At 43.3% G+C, this 17,495-nt stretch overlaps 1 protein-coding gene across 1 annotated transcript in view; it reads left to right on the forward strand.

Annotated features, from left to right (window-relative positions):
- The window catches only part of SIN3A (SIN3 transcription regulator family member A), a gene marked incomplete at its 3' end in the record, with an annotated part of 448,744 nt that overhangs the window by 50,688 nt on the left and 380,561 nt on the right, over positions 1-17,495 (forward strand). The window contains 2 exon segments of the mRNA XM_053717346.1: positions 13,617-13,828; positions 14,692-14,868. Coding sequence (XP_053573321.1) covers positions 13,649-13,828; positions 14,692-14,868 — 357 coding nt within the window.

The raw sequence follows: 17,495 nt of genomic DNA on the forward strand, positions 1-17,495 counted from the left end.
CCCTTCTAGCGGTGCTAAGACCAAGGGGCATTGCAGTAGTACCTTACTTGGACGACATACTGATTCAAGCGTCGTCTCTGCCACAAGCAAAGGCTCATACGGACATTGTCCTAGCCTTTCTCAGATCTCACGGGTGGAAAGTGAACGTAGAAAAAAGTTCTCTTTCTCAGTCAACAAGAGTTCCCTTCTTGGGAACAATAATAGACTCCTTAGAAATGAAGATTTTTCTGACAGAGGCCAGAAAATCAAAACTTCTAAGCTCTTGTCAAGTACTTCATTCTGTTCTTCTTCCTTCCATAGCGCAGTGCATGGAAGTAATAGGTTTGATGGTTGCGGCAATGGACATAGTTCCTTTTGCGCGAATTCATCTAAGACCATTACAACTGTGCATGCTCAGACAGTGGAATGGGGATTATACAGACTTGTCTCCGACGATCCAAGTAGATCAGAGGACCAGAGATTCACTCCGTTGGTGGCTGACCCTGGACAACCTGTCACAAGGGATGAGCTTCCGCAGACCAGAGTGGGTCATTGTCACGACCGACGCCAGTCTGGTGGGCTGGGGCGCGGTCTGGGAACCCCTGAAAGCTCAGGGTCTTTGGTCTCGGGAAGAATCTCTTCTACCGATAAATATTCTGGAACTGAGAGCGATATTCAATGCTCTCAAGGCTTGGCCTCAGCTTGCAAAGGCCAAATTCATAAGGTTTCAATCAGACAACATGACGACTGTTGCGTATATCAAGCATCAGGGGGGAACAAGGAGTTCCCTGGCGATGGAAGAAGTGACCAAAATAATTCAATGGGCGGAGAATCCCTCCTGCCATTTGTCTGCAATCCACATCCCAGGAGTGGAAAATTGGGAAGCGGATTTTCTGAGTCGTCAGACATTGCATCCGGGGGAGTGGGAACTCCATCCGGAAATCTTTGCCCAAATCACTCAACTGTGGGGCATTCCAGACATGGATCTGATGGCCTCTCGTCAGAACTTCAAGGTTCCTTGCTACGGGTCCAGATCCAGGGATCCCAAGGCGACGCTAGTAGATGCACTAGTAGCACCTTGGACCTTCAAACTAGCTTATGTATTCCCGCCGTTTCCTCTCATCCCCAGGCTGGTAGCCAGGATCCATCAGGAGAGGGCGTCGGTGATCTTGATAGCTCCTGCGTGGCCACGCAGGACTTGGTATGCAGACCTGGTGAATATGTCATCGGCTCCACCATGGAAGCTACCTTTGAGACAGGACCTTCTTGTTCAAGGTCCGTTCCAACATCCGAATCTGGCCTCACTCCAACTGACTGCTTGGAGATTGAACGCTTGATTTTATCAAAGCGAGGGTTCTCAGATTCTGTCATTGATACTCTTGTTCAGGCTAGAAAGCCTGTAACTAGAAAAATCTACCATAAAATATGGAAAAAATATATCTGTTGGTGTGAATCTAAAGGATTCTCATGGAACAAGATAAAAATTCCCAAGATTCTATCCTTTCTTCAAGAGGGTTTGGAGAAAGGATTATCTGCAAGTTCTTTGAAGGGACAGATTTCTGCCTTATCTGTTTTACTTCACAAAAAGCTGGCGGCTGTGCCAGATGTTCAAGCTTTTGTTCAGGCTCTGGTTAGAATCAAGCCTGTTTACAAACCTTTGACTCCTCCCTGGAGTCTCAATTTAGTTCTTTCAGTTCTTCAGGGGGTTCCGTTTGAACCCCTACATTCCGTTGATATAAAGTTATTATCTTGGAAAGTTTTGTTTTTGGTTGCAATTTCTTCTGCAAGAAGAGTTTCAGAGTTATCTGCTCTGCAGTGTTCTCCTCCATATCTGGTGTTCCATGCAGATAAGGTGGTTTTGCGTACTAAACCTGGTTTTCTTCCGAAAGTTGTTTCTAACAAAAATATTAACCAGGAGATAGTTGTGCCTTCTTTGTGTCCAAATCCAGTGTCAAAGAAGGAACGTTTATTGCACAATTTGGATGTAGTTCGTGCTCTAAAATTCTACTTAGAAGCTACAAAGGATTTCAGACAAACATCTTCCTTGTTTGTTGTTCTGGTAAAAGGAGAGGTCAAAAAGCAACTTCTACCTCTCTCTTTCTGGCTTAAAAGCATCATCCGATTGGCTTATGAGACTGCCGGACGGCAGCCTCCTGAAAGAATCACAGCTCACTCCACTAGGGCCGTGGCTTCCACATGGGCCTTCAAGAACGAGGCTTCTGTTGATCAGATATGTAAGGCAGCGACTTGGTCTTCACTGCACACTTTTACCAAATTCTACAAATTTGATACTTTTGCTTCATCTGAGGCTATTTTTGGGAGAAAGGTTTTGCAAGCCGTGGTGCCTTCCATCTAGGCGACCTGATTTGCTCCCTCCCATCATCCGTGTCCTAAAGCTTTGGTATTGGTTCCCACAAGTAAGGATGACGCCGTGGACCGGACACACCTATGTTGGAGAAAACAGAATTTATGCTTACCTGATAAATTACTTTCTCCAACGGTGTGTCCGGTCCACGGCCCGCCCTGGTTTTTTAATCAGGTCTGATGAATTATTTTCTCTAACTACAGTCACCACGGTATCATATGATTTCTCCTATGCATATTCCTCCTTTACGTCGGTCGAATGACTGGGGAAGGCGGAGCCTAGGGGGGATCATGTGACCAGCTTTGCTGGGCTCTTTGCCATTTCCTGTTGGGGAAGAGAATATCCCACAAGTAAGGATGACGCCGTGGACCGGACACACCGTTGGAGAAAGTAATTTATCAGGTAAGTATAAATTCTGTTTTCGGATGCCGTTGTGCATTTAACCAAACTTACGGCTAAGAATTCCGGATTCGCCATCCAGGCGCGCAGAGCGCTATGGCTTAAATCCTGGTCAGCAGATGTGACTTCTAAATCTAAACTACTGAATATTCCTTTCAAAGGGCAGACCTTATTCGGGCCCGGCTTGAAGGAAATTATTGCTGACATTACTGGAGGTAAGGGCCACACCCTTCCTCAGGACAGGGCCAAATCAAAGGCCAAACAGTCTAATTTTCGTGCCTTTCGTAATTTCAAGGCAGGAGCAGCATCAACTTCCTCCGCTCCAAAACAGGAAGGAACTACTGCTCGTTACAGACGGGGTTGGAAAGGCAACCAGTCATGGAACAAGGGCAAGCAGGCCAGAAAGCCTACTTCCGCCCCTATGACAGCATGAAGTCGGGGCCCCCTTTCCGGAGACGGATCTAGTGGGGGGCAGACTTTCTCTCTTCGCCCAGGCTTGGGCAAGAGATGTCCAGGATCCCTGGACGTTGGAGATCATATCTCAGGGATACCTTCTGGACTTCAAAACTTCTCCTCCACAAGGGAGGTTTCATCTGTCAAGGTTATCAACAAACCTAGTAAAGAAAGAGGCATTTCTACAATGTGTACAAGACCTCTTAGTGATGGGAGTGATCCACCCAGTTCCGCGAACGGAACAAGGGCAAGGTTTTTACTCAAATCTGTTTGTGGTTCCCAAAAAAGAGGGAACCTTCAGGCCAATCTTAGACCTAAAGATCTTAAACAAATTCCTAAGAGTTCCATCATTCAAGATGGAAACCATTCGAACCATCCTACCCATGATCCAAGAGGGTCAGTATATGACCACAGTGGACTTAAAGGATGCCTCCCTTCACATACCGATTCACAAAGATCATTATCGGTACCTAAGGTTTGCCTTTCTAGACAGGCATTACCAGTTTGTAGCTCTTCCCTTTGGGTTAGCTACGGCTCCGAGAATTTTTACAAAGATTCTGGGCTCGCTTCTGGCGGTACTAAGACCGCGAGGCATAGCGGTGGCTCCGTACCTAGACGACATTCTGATACAAGCGTCAAGTTTTCAAAATGCAAATTCTCATACAGAGATAGTTCTAGCATTTCTGAGGTCGCATGGGTGGAAAGTGAACATGGAAAAGAGTTCTGTTTCCACTCACAAGGGTTCCCTTCCTAGGGACTCTTATAGATTCTGTAGAGATGAAGATTTACCTGACGGCGTCCAGGTTATCAAAAATTCTAAATGCTTGCCGTGTCCTTCATTCCATTCCAAGCCCATCAGTAGCTCAGTGCATGGAAGTAATCGGCTTAGTGGTTGCGGCAATGGACATAGTGCCATTTGCACGCCTGCATCTCAGACCGCTGCAATTATGCATGCTAAGTCAGTGGAATGGGGATTACTCAGATCTGTCCCTTTTACTGAATCTGGACCAGGAGACCAGAGATTCTCTTCTCTGGTGGTTGTCTCGGGTTCATCTGTCCAAAGGAATGACCTTTTGCAGACCAGATTGGACGATTGTAACAACAGATGCCAGCCTACAAGGCTGGGGCGCAGTCTGGAACTCCCTAAAGGCTCAGGGATCGTGGACTCAGGAGGAGAAACTCCATCCAATAAACATTCTGGAATTAAGAGCAATATTCAATGCTCTTCTAGCTTGGCCTCAGTTAGCAACACTGAGGTTCATCAGGTTTCAGTCGGACAACATCACGACTGTAGCTTACATCAATCATCAAGGAGGAACCAGGAGTTCCCTAGCGATGTTGGAAGTCTCAAAGATAATTCGCTGGGCAGAGTCTCACTCTTGCCACCTGTCAGCGATCTACATTCCAGGCGTGGAGAACTGGGAGGCGGATTTTCTAAGTCGCCAGACCTTTCATCCGGGGGAGTGGGAACTTCATCCGGAGATATTTGCTCAACTGATTCTTCGTTGGGGCGAACCGGAACTGGATCTCATGGCATCTCGCCAGAACGCCAAGCTTCCGTGCTACGGTTCCAGGTCCAGGGACCCGGGAGCGGTGCTGATAGATGCACTAGCAGACCCTTGGGTTTTCAACATGGCTTATGTGTTTCCACCGTTTCCGTTACTGCCTCGACTGATTGCCAAGATCAAACAGGAGAGAGCATCGGTGATTCTGATAGCGCCTGCGTGGCCACGCAGGACCTGGTATGCAGACCTAGTGGACATGTCGTCCTGTCCACCATGGTCTCTGCCTCTGAGGCAGGACCTTCTAATTCAGGGTCCTTTCAACCATCCAAACCTAATTTCTCTGAGGCTGACTGCATGGAGATTGAACGCTTGATTCTATCAAAGCGTGGATTCTTGGAGTCTGTTATTGATACATTAATACAGGCTCGGAAACCTGTGACCAGAAAAATTTACCATAAGATATGGCGTAAATATTTATATTGGTGTGAATCCAAGAGTTACTCATGGAGTAAGGTTAGGATTCCTAGGATATTGTCTTTTCTACAAGAGGGTTTAGAAAAGGGTTTATCCGCTAGTTCGCTAAAGGGACAGATTTCTGCTCTGTCTATTCTTTTACACAAGCGTCTGGCAGAGAATCCAGACGTCCAGGCTTTGACTAGGATTAAGCCTGTGTTTAAGACTGTTGCTCCTCCGTGGAGCTTAAACTTGATTCTTCAGGTTCTTCAGGGTGTTCCTTTTGAACCCCTTCATTCCATTGATATTAAGCTTTTATCTTGGAAAGTTCTGTTTTTGATGGCTATTTCCTCGGCTCGAAGAGTCTCTGAGTTATCTGCCTTACATTGTGATTCTCCTTATCTGATCTTTCATTCAGACAAGGTAGTCCTGCGTACTAAACCTGGGTTTTTACCTAAGGTTGTTTCTAACAGGAATATCAATCAAGAGATTGTTGTTCCATCATTATGTCCTAATCCTTCTTCAAAGAAGGAACGTCTTTTGCATAATCTAGACATGGTCCGTGCCCTGAAGTTTTAGTTACAGGCAACTAAAGATTTTCGACAAACTTCTTCTCTGTTTGTCGTTTACTCTGGACAGAGGAGAGGTCAAAAGGCTTCGGCTACCTCTCTCTCTTTTTGGCTTCGTAGCATAATACGCTTAGCCTATAAGACTGCTGGACAGCAGCCTCCTGAAAGAATTACAGCTCATTCCACTAGAGCTGTGGCTTCCACCTGGGCCTTTAAGAATGAGGCCTCTGTTGAACAGATTTGCAAGGCTGCAACTTGGTCTTCACTTCATACTTTTTACAAATTTTACAAATTTGACACTTTTGCTTCTTCGGAGGCTGTTTTTGGGAGAAAGGTTCTACAGGCAGTGGTTCCTTCTGTTTAATGTTCCTGCCTTGTCCCTCCCATCATCCGTGTACTTTAACTTTGGTATTGGTATCCCATAAGTAATGGATGACCCGTGGACTGAACACACTTAACAAGAGAAAACATAATTTCTCCTGTTAAGTGTAGTCAGTCCACGGGTCATCCATTACTTATGGGATTATAACTCCTCCCTAACAGGAAGTGCAAGAGGATCACCCAAGCAGAGCTGCTATATAGCTCCTCCCCTCTACGTCATACCCAGTCATTCTCTTGCACCTAACTAAAGATAGGACGTGTGAGAGGACTGTGGTGTGTTAAACTTAGTTTTTATTTCTTCAATCAAAAGTTTATTTTAAACGGCACCGGAGTGTGTTGTTTGTCTCAGGCAGCATTAGAAGAAGAATCTGCCTGAGTTTTCTATGATCTTAGCGGTCGTAACTAAGATCCACTTGCTGTTCTCGGCCATTCTGAGGAGTGAGGTAACTTCAGAACAGGGGATAGCATGCAGGGCATAGCATGCAGGGCCCACCTGCAAGGAGGTATGTGCAGTAAATTATTTTCTAAGGAATGGAATTGACTGAGAAAATACTGCTAATACCGATGTAATGTAAGTGCAGCCTTAAATGCAGTAGTAGCGACTGGTATCAGGCTGATATGTATGTATACTCAGTGAAATTCCATTCCCCAGAAATATCTCAAAGAAAATACTGTCAATATTAAAGTAATATTTGAGCCTGCACTACAGTGAAAGCGACTAGCAGCAGGCTTATTAATAACATTTCATAATTTTCAATTTTAAAACGTTTACTGGCATGTTAATCGTTTTTTCTGAGGTACTTGGTGATAAAACTTTATGGGCATGATTTTTACCACATGGCTATCGTTTTTTTCTGCATAAAAACAGTTTACTGAGCTTCCCCACTGTTGTAATATGAGTGGGAGGGGCCTATTTTAGCGCTTTATTGCGCAGTAAAAATTTAGTCAGTCTTCCTATTTCTTCCTCCATGATCCAGGACGTCTCTACAGAGCCCAGGGGTTTCCAAAACTAGTTTTGAGGGAGGTAATCAGTCACAGCAGACCTGTGACAGTGTGTTTGACTGTGATAAAAACGTTTATTATTTCAACTGTTATCCGTTTTGGGTATTAAGGGGTTAATCATCCTTTTGCTGGTGGGTGCAATCCTCTGCTAACTTTATACATTTTCTGTTAAAATTTGTTTTTTTTAACATATTTGGTTCATTGTTAATTCAACTGTGTCACATTTTTATGTTTCTTAAAGGCGCAGTAGCGTTTTTTATATAGCTTGTAAATTTATTTAAAAGTTTTTTCCAAGCTTGCTAGTGTTATTGCTATTTTTTTTCCAAGCTTGCTAGTGTTATTGTCTGTTTAAACATGTCTGACACAGATGAATCTGTTTGTTCACTATGTTTAAAGGCTAATGTGGAGCCCAATAGAAATTTGTGCACTCAATGTATAGATGTTACTTTGAATAAAAGTCAAACTTTATATGTTAAAAAAATATCACCAGACAATGAGGGGGAAGTTATGCCGACTAACTCTCCTCACGTGTCAGTACCTTCGCCTCCCGCTCAGGAGGTGCGTGATATTGTGGCGCCAAGTACATCAGGGCGGCCCATACAAATCACTTTGCAAGACATGGCTAATGTTATGACTGAAGTACTATCTAAATTGCCAGAATTAAGAGGTAAACGCGATCACTCTGGGGTAAGAACAGAGTGCGCTGATAATAGTAGAGCCATGTCTGATACTGCGTCACAATTTGCAGAACATGAGGACGGAGAGCTTCATTCTGTGGGTGACGGATCTGATCCAAGTAAACTGGATTCAGAGATTTCAAATTTTAAATTTAAGCTTGAGAACCTCCGTGTATTACTAGGGGAGGTATTAGCGGCTCTGAATGATTGTAACACGGTTGCAATTCCAGAGAAAGTATGTAGGCTGGATAAATATTTTGCGGTACCGGCGTGTACTGACGTTTTTCCTATACCTAAAAGGCTTACAGAAATTGTTAACAAGGAGTGGGATAGACCCGGTGTGCCCTTTTCACCCCCTCCTATATTTAGAAAAATGTTTCCAATAGACGCCACCACACGGGACCTATGGCAGACGGTCCCTAAGGTGGAGGGAGCAGTTTCTACTCTGGCTAAGCGCACCACTATCCCGGTGGAGGATAGCTGTGCTTTTTCAGATCCAATGGATAAAAAGTTAGAGGGTTACCTTAAGAAAATGTTTGTTCAGCAAGGTTCTATATTACAACCCCTTGCATGCATCGCGCCCGTCACTGCTGCGGCGGCATTCTGGTTTGAGTCTCTGGAAGAGACCCTTAGCACAGCTCCATTGGATGAGATTATGAACAAGCTTAAAGCCCTTAAGCTAGCTAATTCATTTATTTCTGATGCCGTAGTACACTTAACCAAACTTACGGCTAAGAACTTCGGATTCGCCATTCAAGCGCGCAGAGCGCTGTGGCTTAAATCCTGGTCAGCTGATGTGACTTCTAAATCTAAATTGCTTAATATTCCTTTCAAAGGGCAGACATTATTCGGGCCCGGCTTGAAAGAAATTATCGCTGACATTACTGGAGGTAAGGGCCATGCCCTGCCTCAAGACAGGGCCAAACCAAAGGCTAAACAGTCTAATTTTCGTGCCTTTCGTAACTTCAAGGCAGGAGCAACATCAACTTCCTCCGCTCCAAGACAGGAAGGAACTGTTGCTCGCTACAGACAGGGCTGGAAACCTAACCAGTCCTGGAACAAGGGCAAGCAGGCCAGAAAACCTGCTGCTGCCCCTAAGACAGCATGAAGTGAGGGCCCCCGATCCGGAAACGGATATAGTGGGGGGCAGACTTTCTCTCTTTGCCCAGGCTTGGGCAAGAGATGTCCAGGATCCCTGGGCGTTGGAAATCATATCTCAGGGATATCTTCTGGACTTCAAAGCTTCTCCTCCACAAGGGAGATTTTATCTTTCAAGGTTATCAGCAAACCAGATAAAGAAAGAGGCGTTTCTACGCTGTGTACAAGACCTCTTACTAATGGGAGTGATCCACCCAGTTCCGCGGTCGGAACACGGGCAAGGATTCTATTCAAATCTGTTTGTGGTTCCCAAGAAAGAGGGAACCTTCAGACCAATCTTGGACTTAAAGATCCTAAACAAATTCCTAAGAGTTCCATCGTTCAAAATGGAAACTATTCGAACCATCTTACCCATGATCCAAGAGGGTCAGTACATGACCACAGTGGATTTAAAGGATGCCTACCTTCACATACCGATTCACAAGGATCATTACCGGTATCTAAGATTTGCCTTCCTAAACAGGCATTAACAGTTTGTAGCTCTTCCCTTCGGGTTAGCTACGGCTCCAAGAATCTTTACAAAGGTTCTGGGCTCTCTTCTGGCGGTACTAAGACCGCGAGGCATAGCGGTAGCTCCGTACCTAGACGACATTCTGATACAAGCGTCAAGTTTCCAAACTGCCAAGTCTCATACAGAGTTAGTTCTGGTATTTCTAAGGTCGCATGGGTGGAAGGTGAACGTAGAAAAGAGTTCTCTATTGCCACTCACAAGAGTTCCCTTTCTAGGGACTCTTATAGATTCTGTAGAAATGAAAATTTACCTGACGGAGGACAGGTTATCAAAACTTCTAAATGCTTGCCGTGTCCTTCATTCCATTCAACACCCGTCAGTGGCTCAGTGCATGGAGGTAATCGGCTTAATGGTAGCGGCAATGGACATAGTACCATTTGCGCGCCTGCATCTCAGACCGCTGCAATTGTGCATGCTAAGTCAGTGGAATGGGGATTACTCAGATTTGTCCCCTCTGCTAAATCTGGATCAAGAGACCAGAGATTCTCTTCTATGGTGGCTTTCTCGGCCACATCTGTCCAAGGGGATGCCCTTCCGCAGGCCATATTGGACGATTGTAACAACAGACGCCAGCCTTCTAGGTTGGGGCGCAGTCTGGAATTCCCTGAAGGCTCAGGGATCATGGACTCAGGAGGAGAGACTCCTTCCAATAAACATTCTGGAGTTAAGAGCAATTTTCAATGCTCTTCTGGCTTGGCCTCAGTTAGCAACTCTGAGGTTCATCAGGTTTCAGTCGGACAACATCACGACTGTGGCTTACATCAACCATCAAGGAGGAACAAGGAGTTCCCTAGCGATGATGGAAGTCTCACAGATAATTCGCTGGGCAGAGTCTCACTCTTGCCACCTGTCAGCGATCCACATCCCAGGCGTGGAGAACTGGGAGGTGGATTTTCTAAGTCGCCAGACCTTTCATCCGGGGGAGTGGGAACTTCATCCGGAGGTGTTTGCCCAACTGCTTCATCATTGGGGCAAACCAGATCTGGATCTCATGGCGTCTCGCCAGAACGCCAAGCTTCCTTGTTACGGATCCAGGTCCAGGGACCCGGGAGCGGTGCTGATAGATGCTCTGACAGCACCTTGGGTCTTCAACATGGCTTATGTGTTTCCACCTTTCCCGATGCTTCCTCGATTGATTGCCAGGATCAAACAGGAGAGAGCATCTGTGATTCTAATAGCGCCTGCGTGGCCACGCAGGACCTGGTATGCAGATCTAGTGGACACGTCGTCCTGTCCACCATGGTCTCTGCCTCTGAGACAGGACCTTCTGATTCAGGGTCCTTTCAAACATCCAAATCTAATTTCTCTGAGGCTGACTGCATGGAGATTGAACGCTTGATTCTATCAAAGCGTGGATTCTCGGAGTCAGTGATTGATACCTTAATACAGGCTAGGAAACCTGTTACCAGGAAAATTTACCATAAAATATGGCGTAAATACTTGTATTGGTGCGAATCCAAGAGTTACTCATGGAGTAAGGTTAGGATTTCTAGGATATTGTCTTTTTCTACAAGAGGGTTTAGAAAAGGGTTTATCTGCTAGTTCGTTAAAGGGACAGATTTCAGCTCTGTCTATCCTTTTACACAAACGTCTGGCAGAAGTTCCAGACGTTCAGGCTTTTTGTCAGGCTTTGGCTAGGATTAAGCCTGTGTTTAAGACTGTTGCTCCGCCGTGGAGCTTAAACTTAGTTCTTAACGTTCTGCAAGGTGTTCCGTTTGAACCCCTTCATTCCATCGATATCAAGCTGTTATCTTGGAAAGTTCTGTTTTTAATGGCTATTTCCTCGGCTCGAAGAGTCTGAGTTATCGGCCTTACATTGTGATTCTCCTTATCTGATTTTTCATTCAGACAAGGTAGTTCTGCGTACTAAACCTGGGTTCTTACCTAAGGTAGTCACTAACAAGAATATCAATCAAGAGATTGTTGTTCCATCATTGTGCCCTAACCCTTCTTCAAAGAAGGAACGACTTTTGCACAATCTGGACGTCGTCCGTGCCCTGAAATTTTATTTGCAGGCAACTAAAGATTTTCGTCAAACTTCTTCCCTGTTTGTCGTTTATTCTGGACAGAGGAGAAGTCAAAAAGCTTTGGCTACCTCTCTCTCTTTTTGGCTTCGTAGCATAATACGTTTAGCCTATGAGACTGCTGGACAGCAGCCTCCTGAAAGGATTACAGCTCATTCTACTAGAGCTGTGGCTTCCACTTGGGCCTTTAAGAATGAGGCCTCTGTTGAACAGATTTGCAAGGCTGCAACTTGGTCTTCACTTCATACTTTTTCAAAATTTTACAAATTTGACACTTTTGCTTCTTCGGAGGCTGTTTTTGGGAGAGAGGTTCTACAGGCAGTGGTTCCTTCCGTGTAAAGATCCTGCCTGTCCCTCCTGTCATCCGTGTACTTTTAGCTTTGGTATTGGTATCCCATAAGTAATGGATGACCCGTGGACTGACTACACTTAACAGGAGAAAATATAATTTATGCTTACCTGATAAATTCATTTCTCCTGTAGTGTAGTCAGTCCACGGCCCTCCCTGTTTTTACGGCAGGTCTAAATTTTAATTAAACTCCAGTCACCACTGCACCCTATAGTTTCTCCTTTCTCGTATGGTTTCGGTCGAATGACTGGATATGACGTAGAGGGGAGGAGCTATATAGCAGCTCTGCTTGGGTGATCCTCTTGCACTTCCTGTTAGGGAGGAGTTATAATCCCATAAGTAATGGATGACCCGTGGACTGACTACACTACAGGAGAAATGAATTTATCAGGTAAGCATAAATTATATTTTATGCTTACCTGATAAATTTATTTCTCTTGTAGTGTGTTCAGTCCACGGCCCGCCCTGTCTTTTTGAGGCAGGTTCTAAATTTTAAATTATAACTCCAGTCACCACTGCACCCTATAGTTTCTCCTTTCTCGTCTTGTTTCGGTCGAATGACTGGATATGACATGTGAGGGGAGGAGCTATATAGCAGCTCTGCTTGGGTGATCCTCTTGCAACTTCCTGTTGGGAAGGAGAATATATCCCATAAGTAATGGATGACCCGTGGACTGAACACACTACAAGAGAAATAAATTTTTCAGGTAAGCATAAATAATGTTTTTTCCCTTGCCATCTCCGGTCACCTGTGTCGGGATTGTTACTTGAGTACATGGGCTTGTTGCAATCCGTTTTAGTGTAGAGAGGGAACATTGTAGAAATGGGTGGAGTATTAACTTCAAAATATGAGGTCTTAAAGGGACACTGAACCCAATTTTTTTTCTTTTATGGTTCAGATAAAGCATGCAGTTTTAAGCAACTTTCTAATTTACTTCTATTAAATTGTCTTCATTCTCTTGGTATCTTTATTTGAAAAGCAAGAATGTAAGTTTAGATGCTGGCCCATTTTTAGTGAACGACCTAGGTTATTCTTGCTGATTGGTGGATAAATTCACCCACCAATAAACCAGGGCTGTCCAGTGTCTGAACCAACAAATAGCTTAGATGCCTTTTTCAAATAAAGATGGCAAGAGAACAAAAAAAAATTGATAAAAGGAGTAAATTACAAAATTGCTTAAAATTGCATGCTCTATCTGAATCATGAAATAAAAAATTTGGGTTCAGTGTCCCTTTAATCTCACTGTTGCCCACTGACCAGATCCAGTGCCTACTCTGTCATATGTGAGTATGGCTTGAAATGCAAAAGAGGCAGGGTGTTTACACAAATTGTCAAATGCTAGTTACTCGGTTAATCCAAAGCAATGACATCGCTGAGCAAATTCTACTCTAACAAATTGCACATACATTTTTTTTTTTTTTTTTTAAATGAACACAATATGTAAAAATACACAATTTTCCAATTTTTTTGCTTTTCTGGGTATATTCTGCTCTCAGGTTTGGTATAAACTAATCACACCAGCTTCTGTTTTATGAAACTTGCTATGAAGTTCTAATAGATGAGATTAGTGAATGGTGTCTTAGAATTACATAACATTTGAATGCCTTTTTCTTAGTTTACTTATTTGAAACTGGAAGAGCTGTTTATCTGTTGTACAGACCTTTAAAACGTCTTACACTCCTTAGTATAACAATGAATATTGTCGGATTATTTGATTGCACTGAAATAGAACATATAACTAATTTTTTCATTGTGATCATCATGGGTTCCCACCACTTTTCCGTTTTCAGCATTGTCGCTGGCAGTCAACTATGTTTTGAGCATGAAGCGCAGACTGGATGAGCCTGAGGCGGCTGCCTTTCCTCCCCAGCCGCGGCGAATTACTGAAGCATTCACTCACCAGCATCGTGTCCTTGCTCCAGCGCCTCCTGCCTATGAACCACCGTCCGATGCCATGCAGCCTACCACTGGCATACAATACTCTGTGGCCCCTGGATACCAGGTCATTTGGAGAGCAATTGTTTTGTGCTATATTGTTTGTTTGTTTATCTTTGCTTTTAAACAGCTGTGCCAGGGCTTATTCTTAAGCATTTCTTATTATTTAATATATTTTTGTTTGTAGATATTCTTCTTCCCTGTTGTTCTTATTTATAGTTACATATAGTACACTACAAATGTGGCTTATTTCACTAGATTCACATATTTATGGTTCCACATATTACATGAGTTCACTAGTAAGAAATTTAGAATCCAAGCTAAGTGCTTATTTAAGCTAACTAGGCTTAATGTACTCTAATCCATAAAGAAAATTCATACTGTAACATTTTAGAATGCATCTTAATATTTTGTCTTTATAGGAAAGTTTTGATTTTAAAAAAAAAAACACTTGAGCTTCCGTTTAAACATGAATCCTAGTTAATGAATATAATTAAATTAAAAAACAAATTTTGCTTTCTTCTCTTTATATCCTTTGTTAGGAGCTCAGTAGTGTGCATGGGTTATTTGCAATAATGTTTTATACATCGTTGCACACATGGCTACCATAGACCACTAAAGACATGTGCGTGCTCCTGAGCTTACCTATGGTTATTATTTAACAAAGGATATCAAGAGAATGAAGAAAACTAAACTATTTTTTTATTTTAATTTAATTTTATAAAAGCTATCTTAAACTCCTTAATATTCCACCATTTAGTGTTCCGTAAGACATTTTCTCCTTTATTAACTCAGTGTGTGTGGGTGTTATAGGAATTGCGTTCATTTTAAAAGCACTCACAAATAACGGATTTAGCTATTTAGGAGTAAATGCAATATTAGCTTATGACTGAGTGCAAGACTTATTTGCTTATATCTTTCTTCCCACAGGTATCAGCAGTGCCTCAAAATGCTGGCAGCCATGGGCCAGCAGCACTTGCTGCAGTGCACGGGGGACATCACCACAGCACCCCTGTACCAGGTCATGGAGGACCTGGAGTACAAAGTCATGCCCATTCCACCCCACCAACAGCACCAGCACAGGGACAGCAGTTCCAGAGGCTGAAGGTGAACTTTGATCAATGGTTATGTATTGTTTGATCTAGTTTAAAAGGGACAGTTTTTGGTCAAAAAACAATTTCATGATATCAGATAGGGCATGTAATTTTACAAATTTCCAATTTAATTTTATCATCAAATGTGTTTCGTTCTCTTGGTATTCTTAGTTGAAAGTTAAACCTAGGTAGGCTCATATAATTTCTAAGCCCTTGAAGGCCGCCTCTTATCACATTTTTTTTATTTATTTGCTTTTCACAACAGGGGAGTGCTAGTTCATGTGAGCCATATAGATAACGTGATCACGCCTGTGGTTTGTGGCAGACACTGCACTAATTGGCTAAAATGCAAGTCGATATTTAATAAATAATATGTAGTGATCAGGGGGCTGTCAGACGATACTTAATATACTTTTTACCTCTGTGATTACCTTGTATCTAATTTAACATTGTTGGTTATGCAAAACTGGGGAATGGGTAATAAAGGGATTATCTATCTTAAAACAATAAAAATTGTGGTGTAGACTGTCATCTAACTCTTAAACTGTACATCTAAAGTTGATTTTTTAATTCCTTCTTAATATGAGTAGAGTCCACAGCATCATTCCTTACTTGGGAAATACTGAACCTGGCCACAAGGGGGAGGCAAAGAACCCCAGTCAAATGCTCAAATACTCCCCCCAGTTCCTTCATATCCCAGTCATTCTTTGCCTTTCATCACAGGAGGTTGGCAGAGAAGTGTCAGAAGATAGAGTAGTTCCTTATGAGCAGTATCTGCCCTTCAATATGGAACTGGAGTTTTAAATAGTCTTGCCAGCCTCTCAGTGAGAACATTATTGAATGTTAGAGTCTGGAGATGCAGGGAGAGTTTTTCTGCAAACCCATCCAGACTCTTATTAACAGCTCCTAAGCAATTAGTGTTGACGAGTTTCACTGCCTGCTTCCATCACTCAAGTCCATGTCAGAAGCGATGCTACAAGTCTGTCAAACTTGAGAGGCTGTTTTTTCTGTTTTTCGGCAGAAATTCCAGTAAGAGTTTCATTTTTTTTTATACACATAACGCAAGAAGACAGGGTCACTGTGTGGCTCCTTTTATCTGTATGGAATCAAGGGTTAATATCTCCGGTGGGGGATTATTGAACAGGAGGGATTAATCACATAATTTTATTTTATTATGATTATGCTGCGACATGTGAGATGAGGCTCAGGCAGATGTTGGACCATACAGCTTTTTGTAAGCTGAGCAGGCACGCTTTTTCCTATAGATGGGACGGTCCTGCATTGCGCAGTACGTGACCGGGTGTGGTCACACTGTTTCCTTTTTCCTGACCGTGCGGTTTATTGGAGAAGAATCGGTTTCTCTGTTTTGGCCTGGGTCATAGGAGGTGGTGAGTGCCCCAACCATTGGGGTTATAAAGGTGCTGTTTTCTCTTATTACTCAATAGTCAGTTTTATAAGTGCAAGCTATGGAGGATTCTGATGCGTTAGAGGGTACTCCCTATTTACCCAAGTCAAATACCTGTCTATATTGTGAGGAGGCTGTGGTGTACCCGCCTGCTCAATTATGTTCAACATGCCTTGAAAATGTAATCATGTCAAAGAAAGTTAATGTTTAGTACCACTGAGCCGTCCATCTCTGAGAAGTCTCCGTCCCGCGAGATGCGCACCCTACAGTCATCTCCAAATATACATGCAGCTTCCCGTAGCACTCCTAATCCTCCATCTGGATTTTACTGCCAGACTTTACTGAGCAGTTGCAAACAGTAGTGTCTGTGGCCTTCAGTGACCTTTAGCGAAAGGTCAAATATTGCTATCCCTCCCAGGGGTCATCTACTAGCTTATTGGATTTATCTGATACAAGATTATCCGCTGATGAAAACACCTCTGATACTTCAGAGGATGCTCTTTCTGGGTTGGAATTTGCTGCCTCTAAGCCTCCAGCTGTGGAGGAACCATACTTTAGATTTAGGAATGAACATTTGCGATTTGTGCTAAAGGAAGTTTTGGCTACTTTAGAAGTCCTAGAGCCTAAATTGCCTAAGGAACCTTTGATTCTTAAATTAGATAGGGTCTACGAGGACAGGGTTGTACCACAGACTTACTCGGTTCCTGTAAAGATGGCAAACATTAAGAATGAATTGGAAGGACTTGGTTCTTCTTTTTTCCCCTTCTTCCTTTTAAAAAAATTGTTCCCGGTTCCGGACTCTCAATTGGAGTTGTGGGGTTCCATCCCCAAGGTGGATGGTGCTATCTCCACACTTGCTAAGCATACTACTATCCCGTTTGAGGATAGTTAATCTTTTAAACAGCCCATGGATAAGAAGATTGAAACAAATATCCCGTATGTCGAAACATCTTTCTTAACATAGTTTCTACCAGCAGATGTGGTTTCTGGAGCGGCTACCTACTGGTGCGACTTATCAGAGTTGATCGAGGTGGAGGGTCCCCTTGACTTCATCCAGGAAAGTATTAAGGCCTTAAGAGTGGCTAATTCTTTTATTTGTGATGCAAATATGCAGATTATTCGCCTGAATGCTAAGGCTTCAGGTTTTTCTGTTCAAACCCACAGGGCTCTCTGGCTGAAGTCCTGGTCTGTGGACATGACTTTGAAGTCCAGACTTTCCCTCCCATTTAAAGGAA

Source organism: Bombina bombina, chromosome 6 (assembly GCF_027579735.1).
Source record: "Bombina bombina isolate aBomBom1 chromosome 6, aBomBom1.pri, whole genome shotgun sequence".
NCBI classification, from domain to species: domain Eukaryota; kingdom Metazoa; phylum Chordata; class Amphibia; order Anura; family Bombinatoridae; genus Bombina; species Bombina bombina.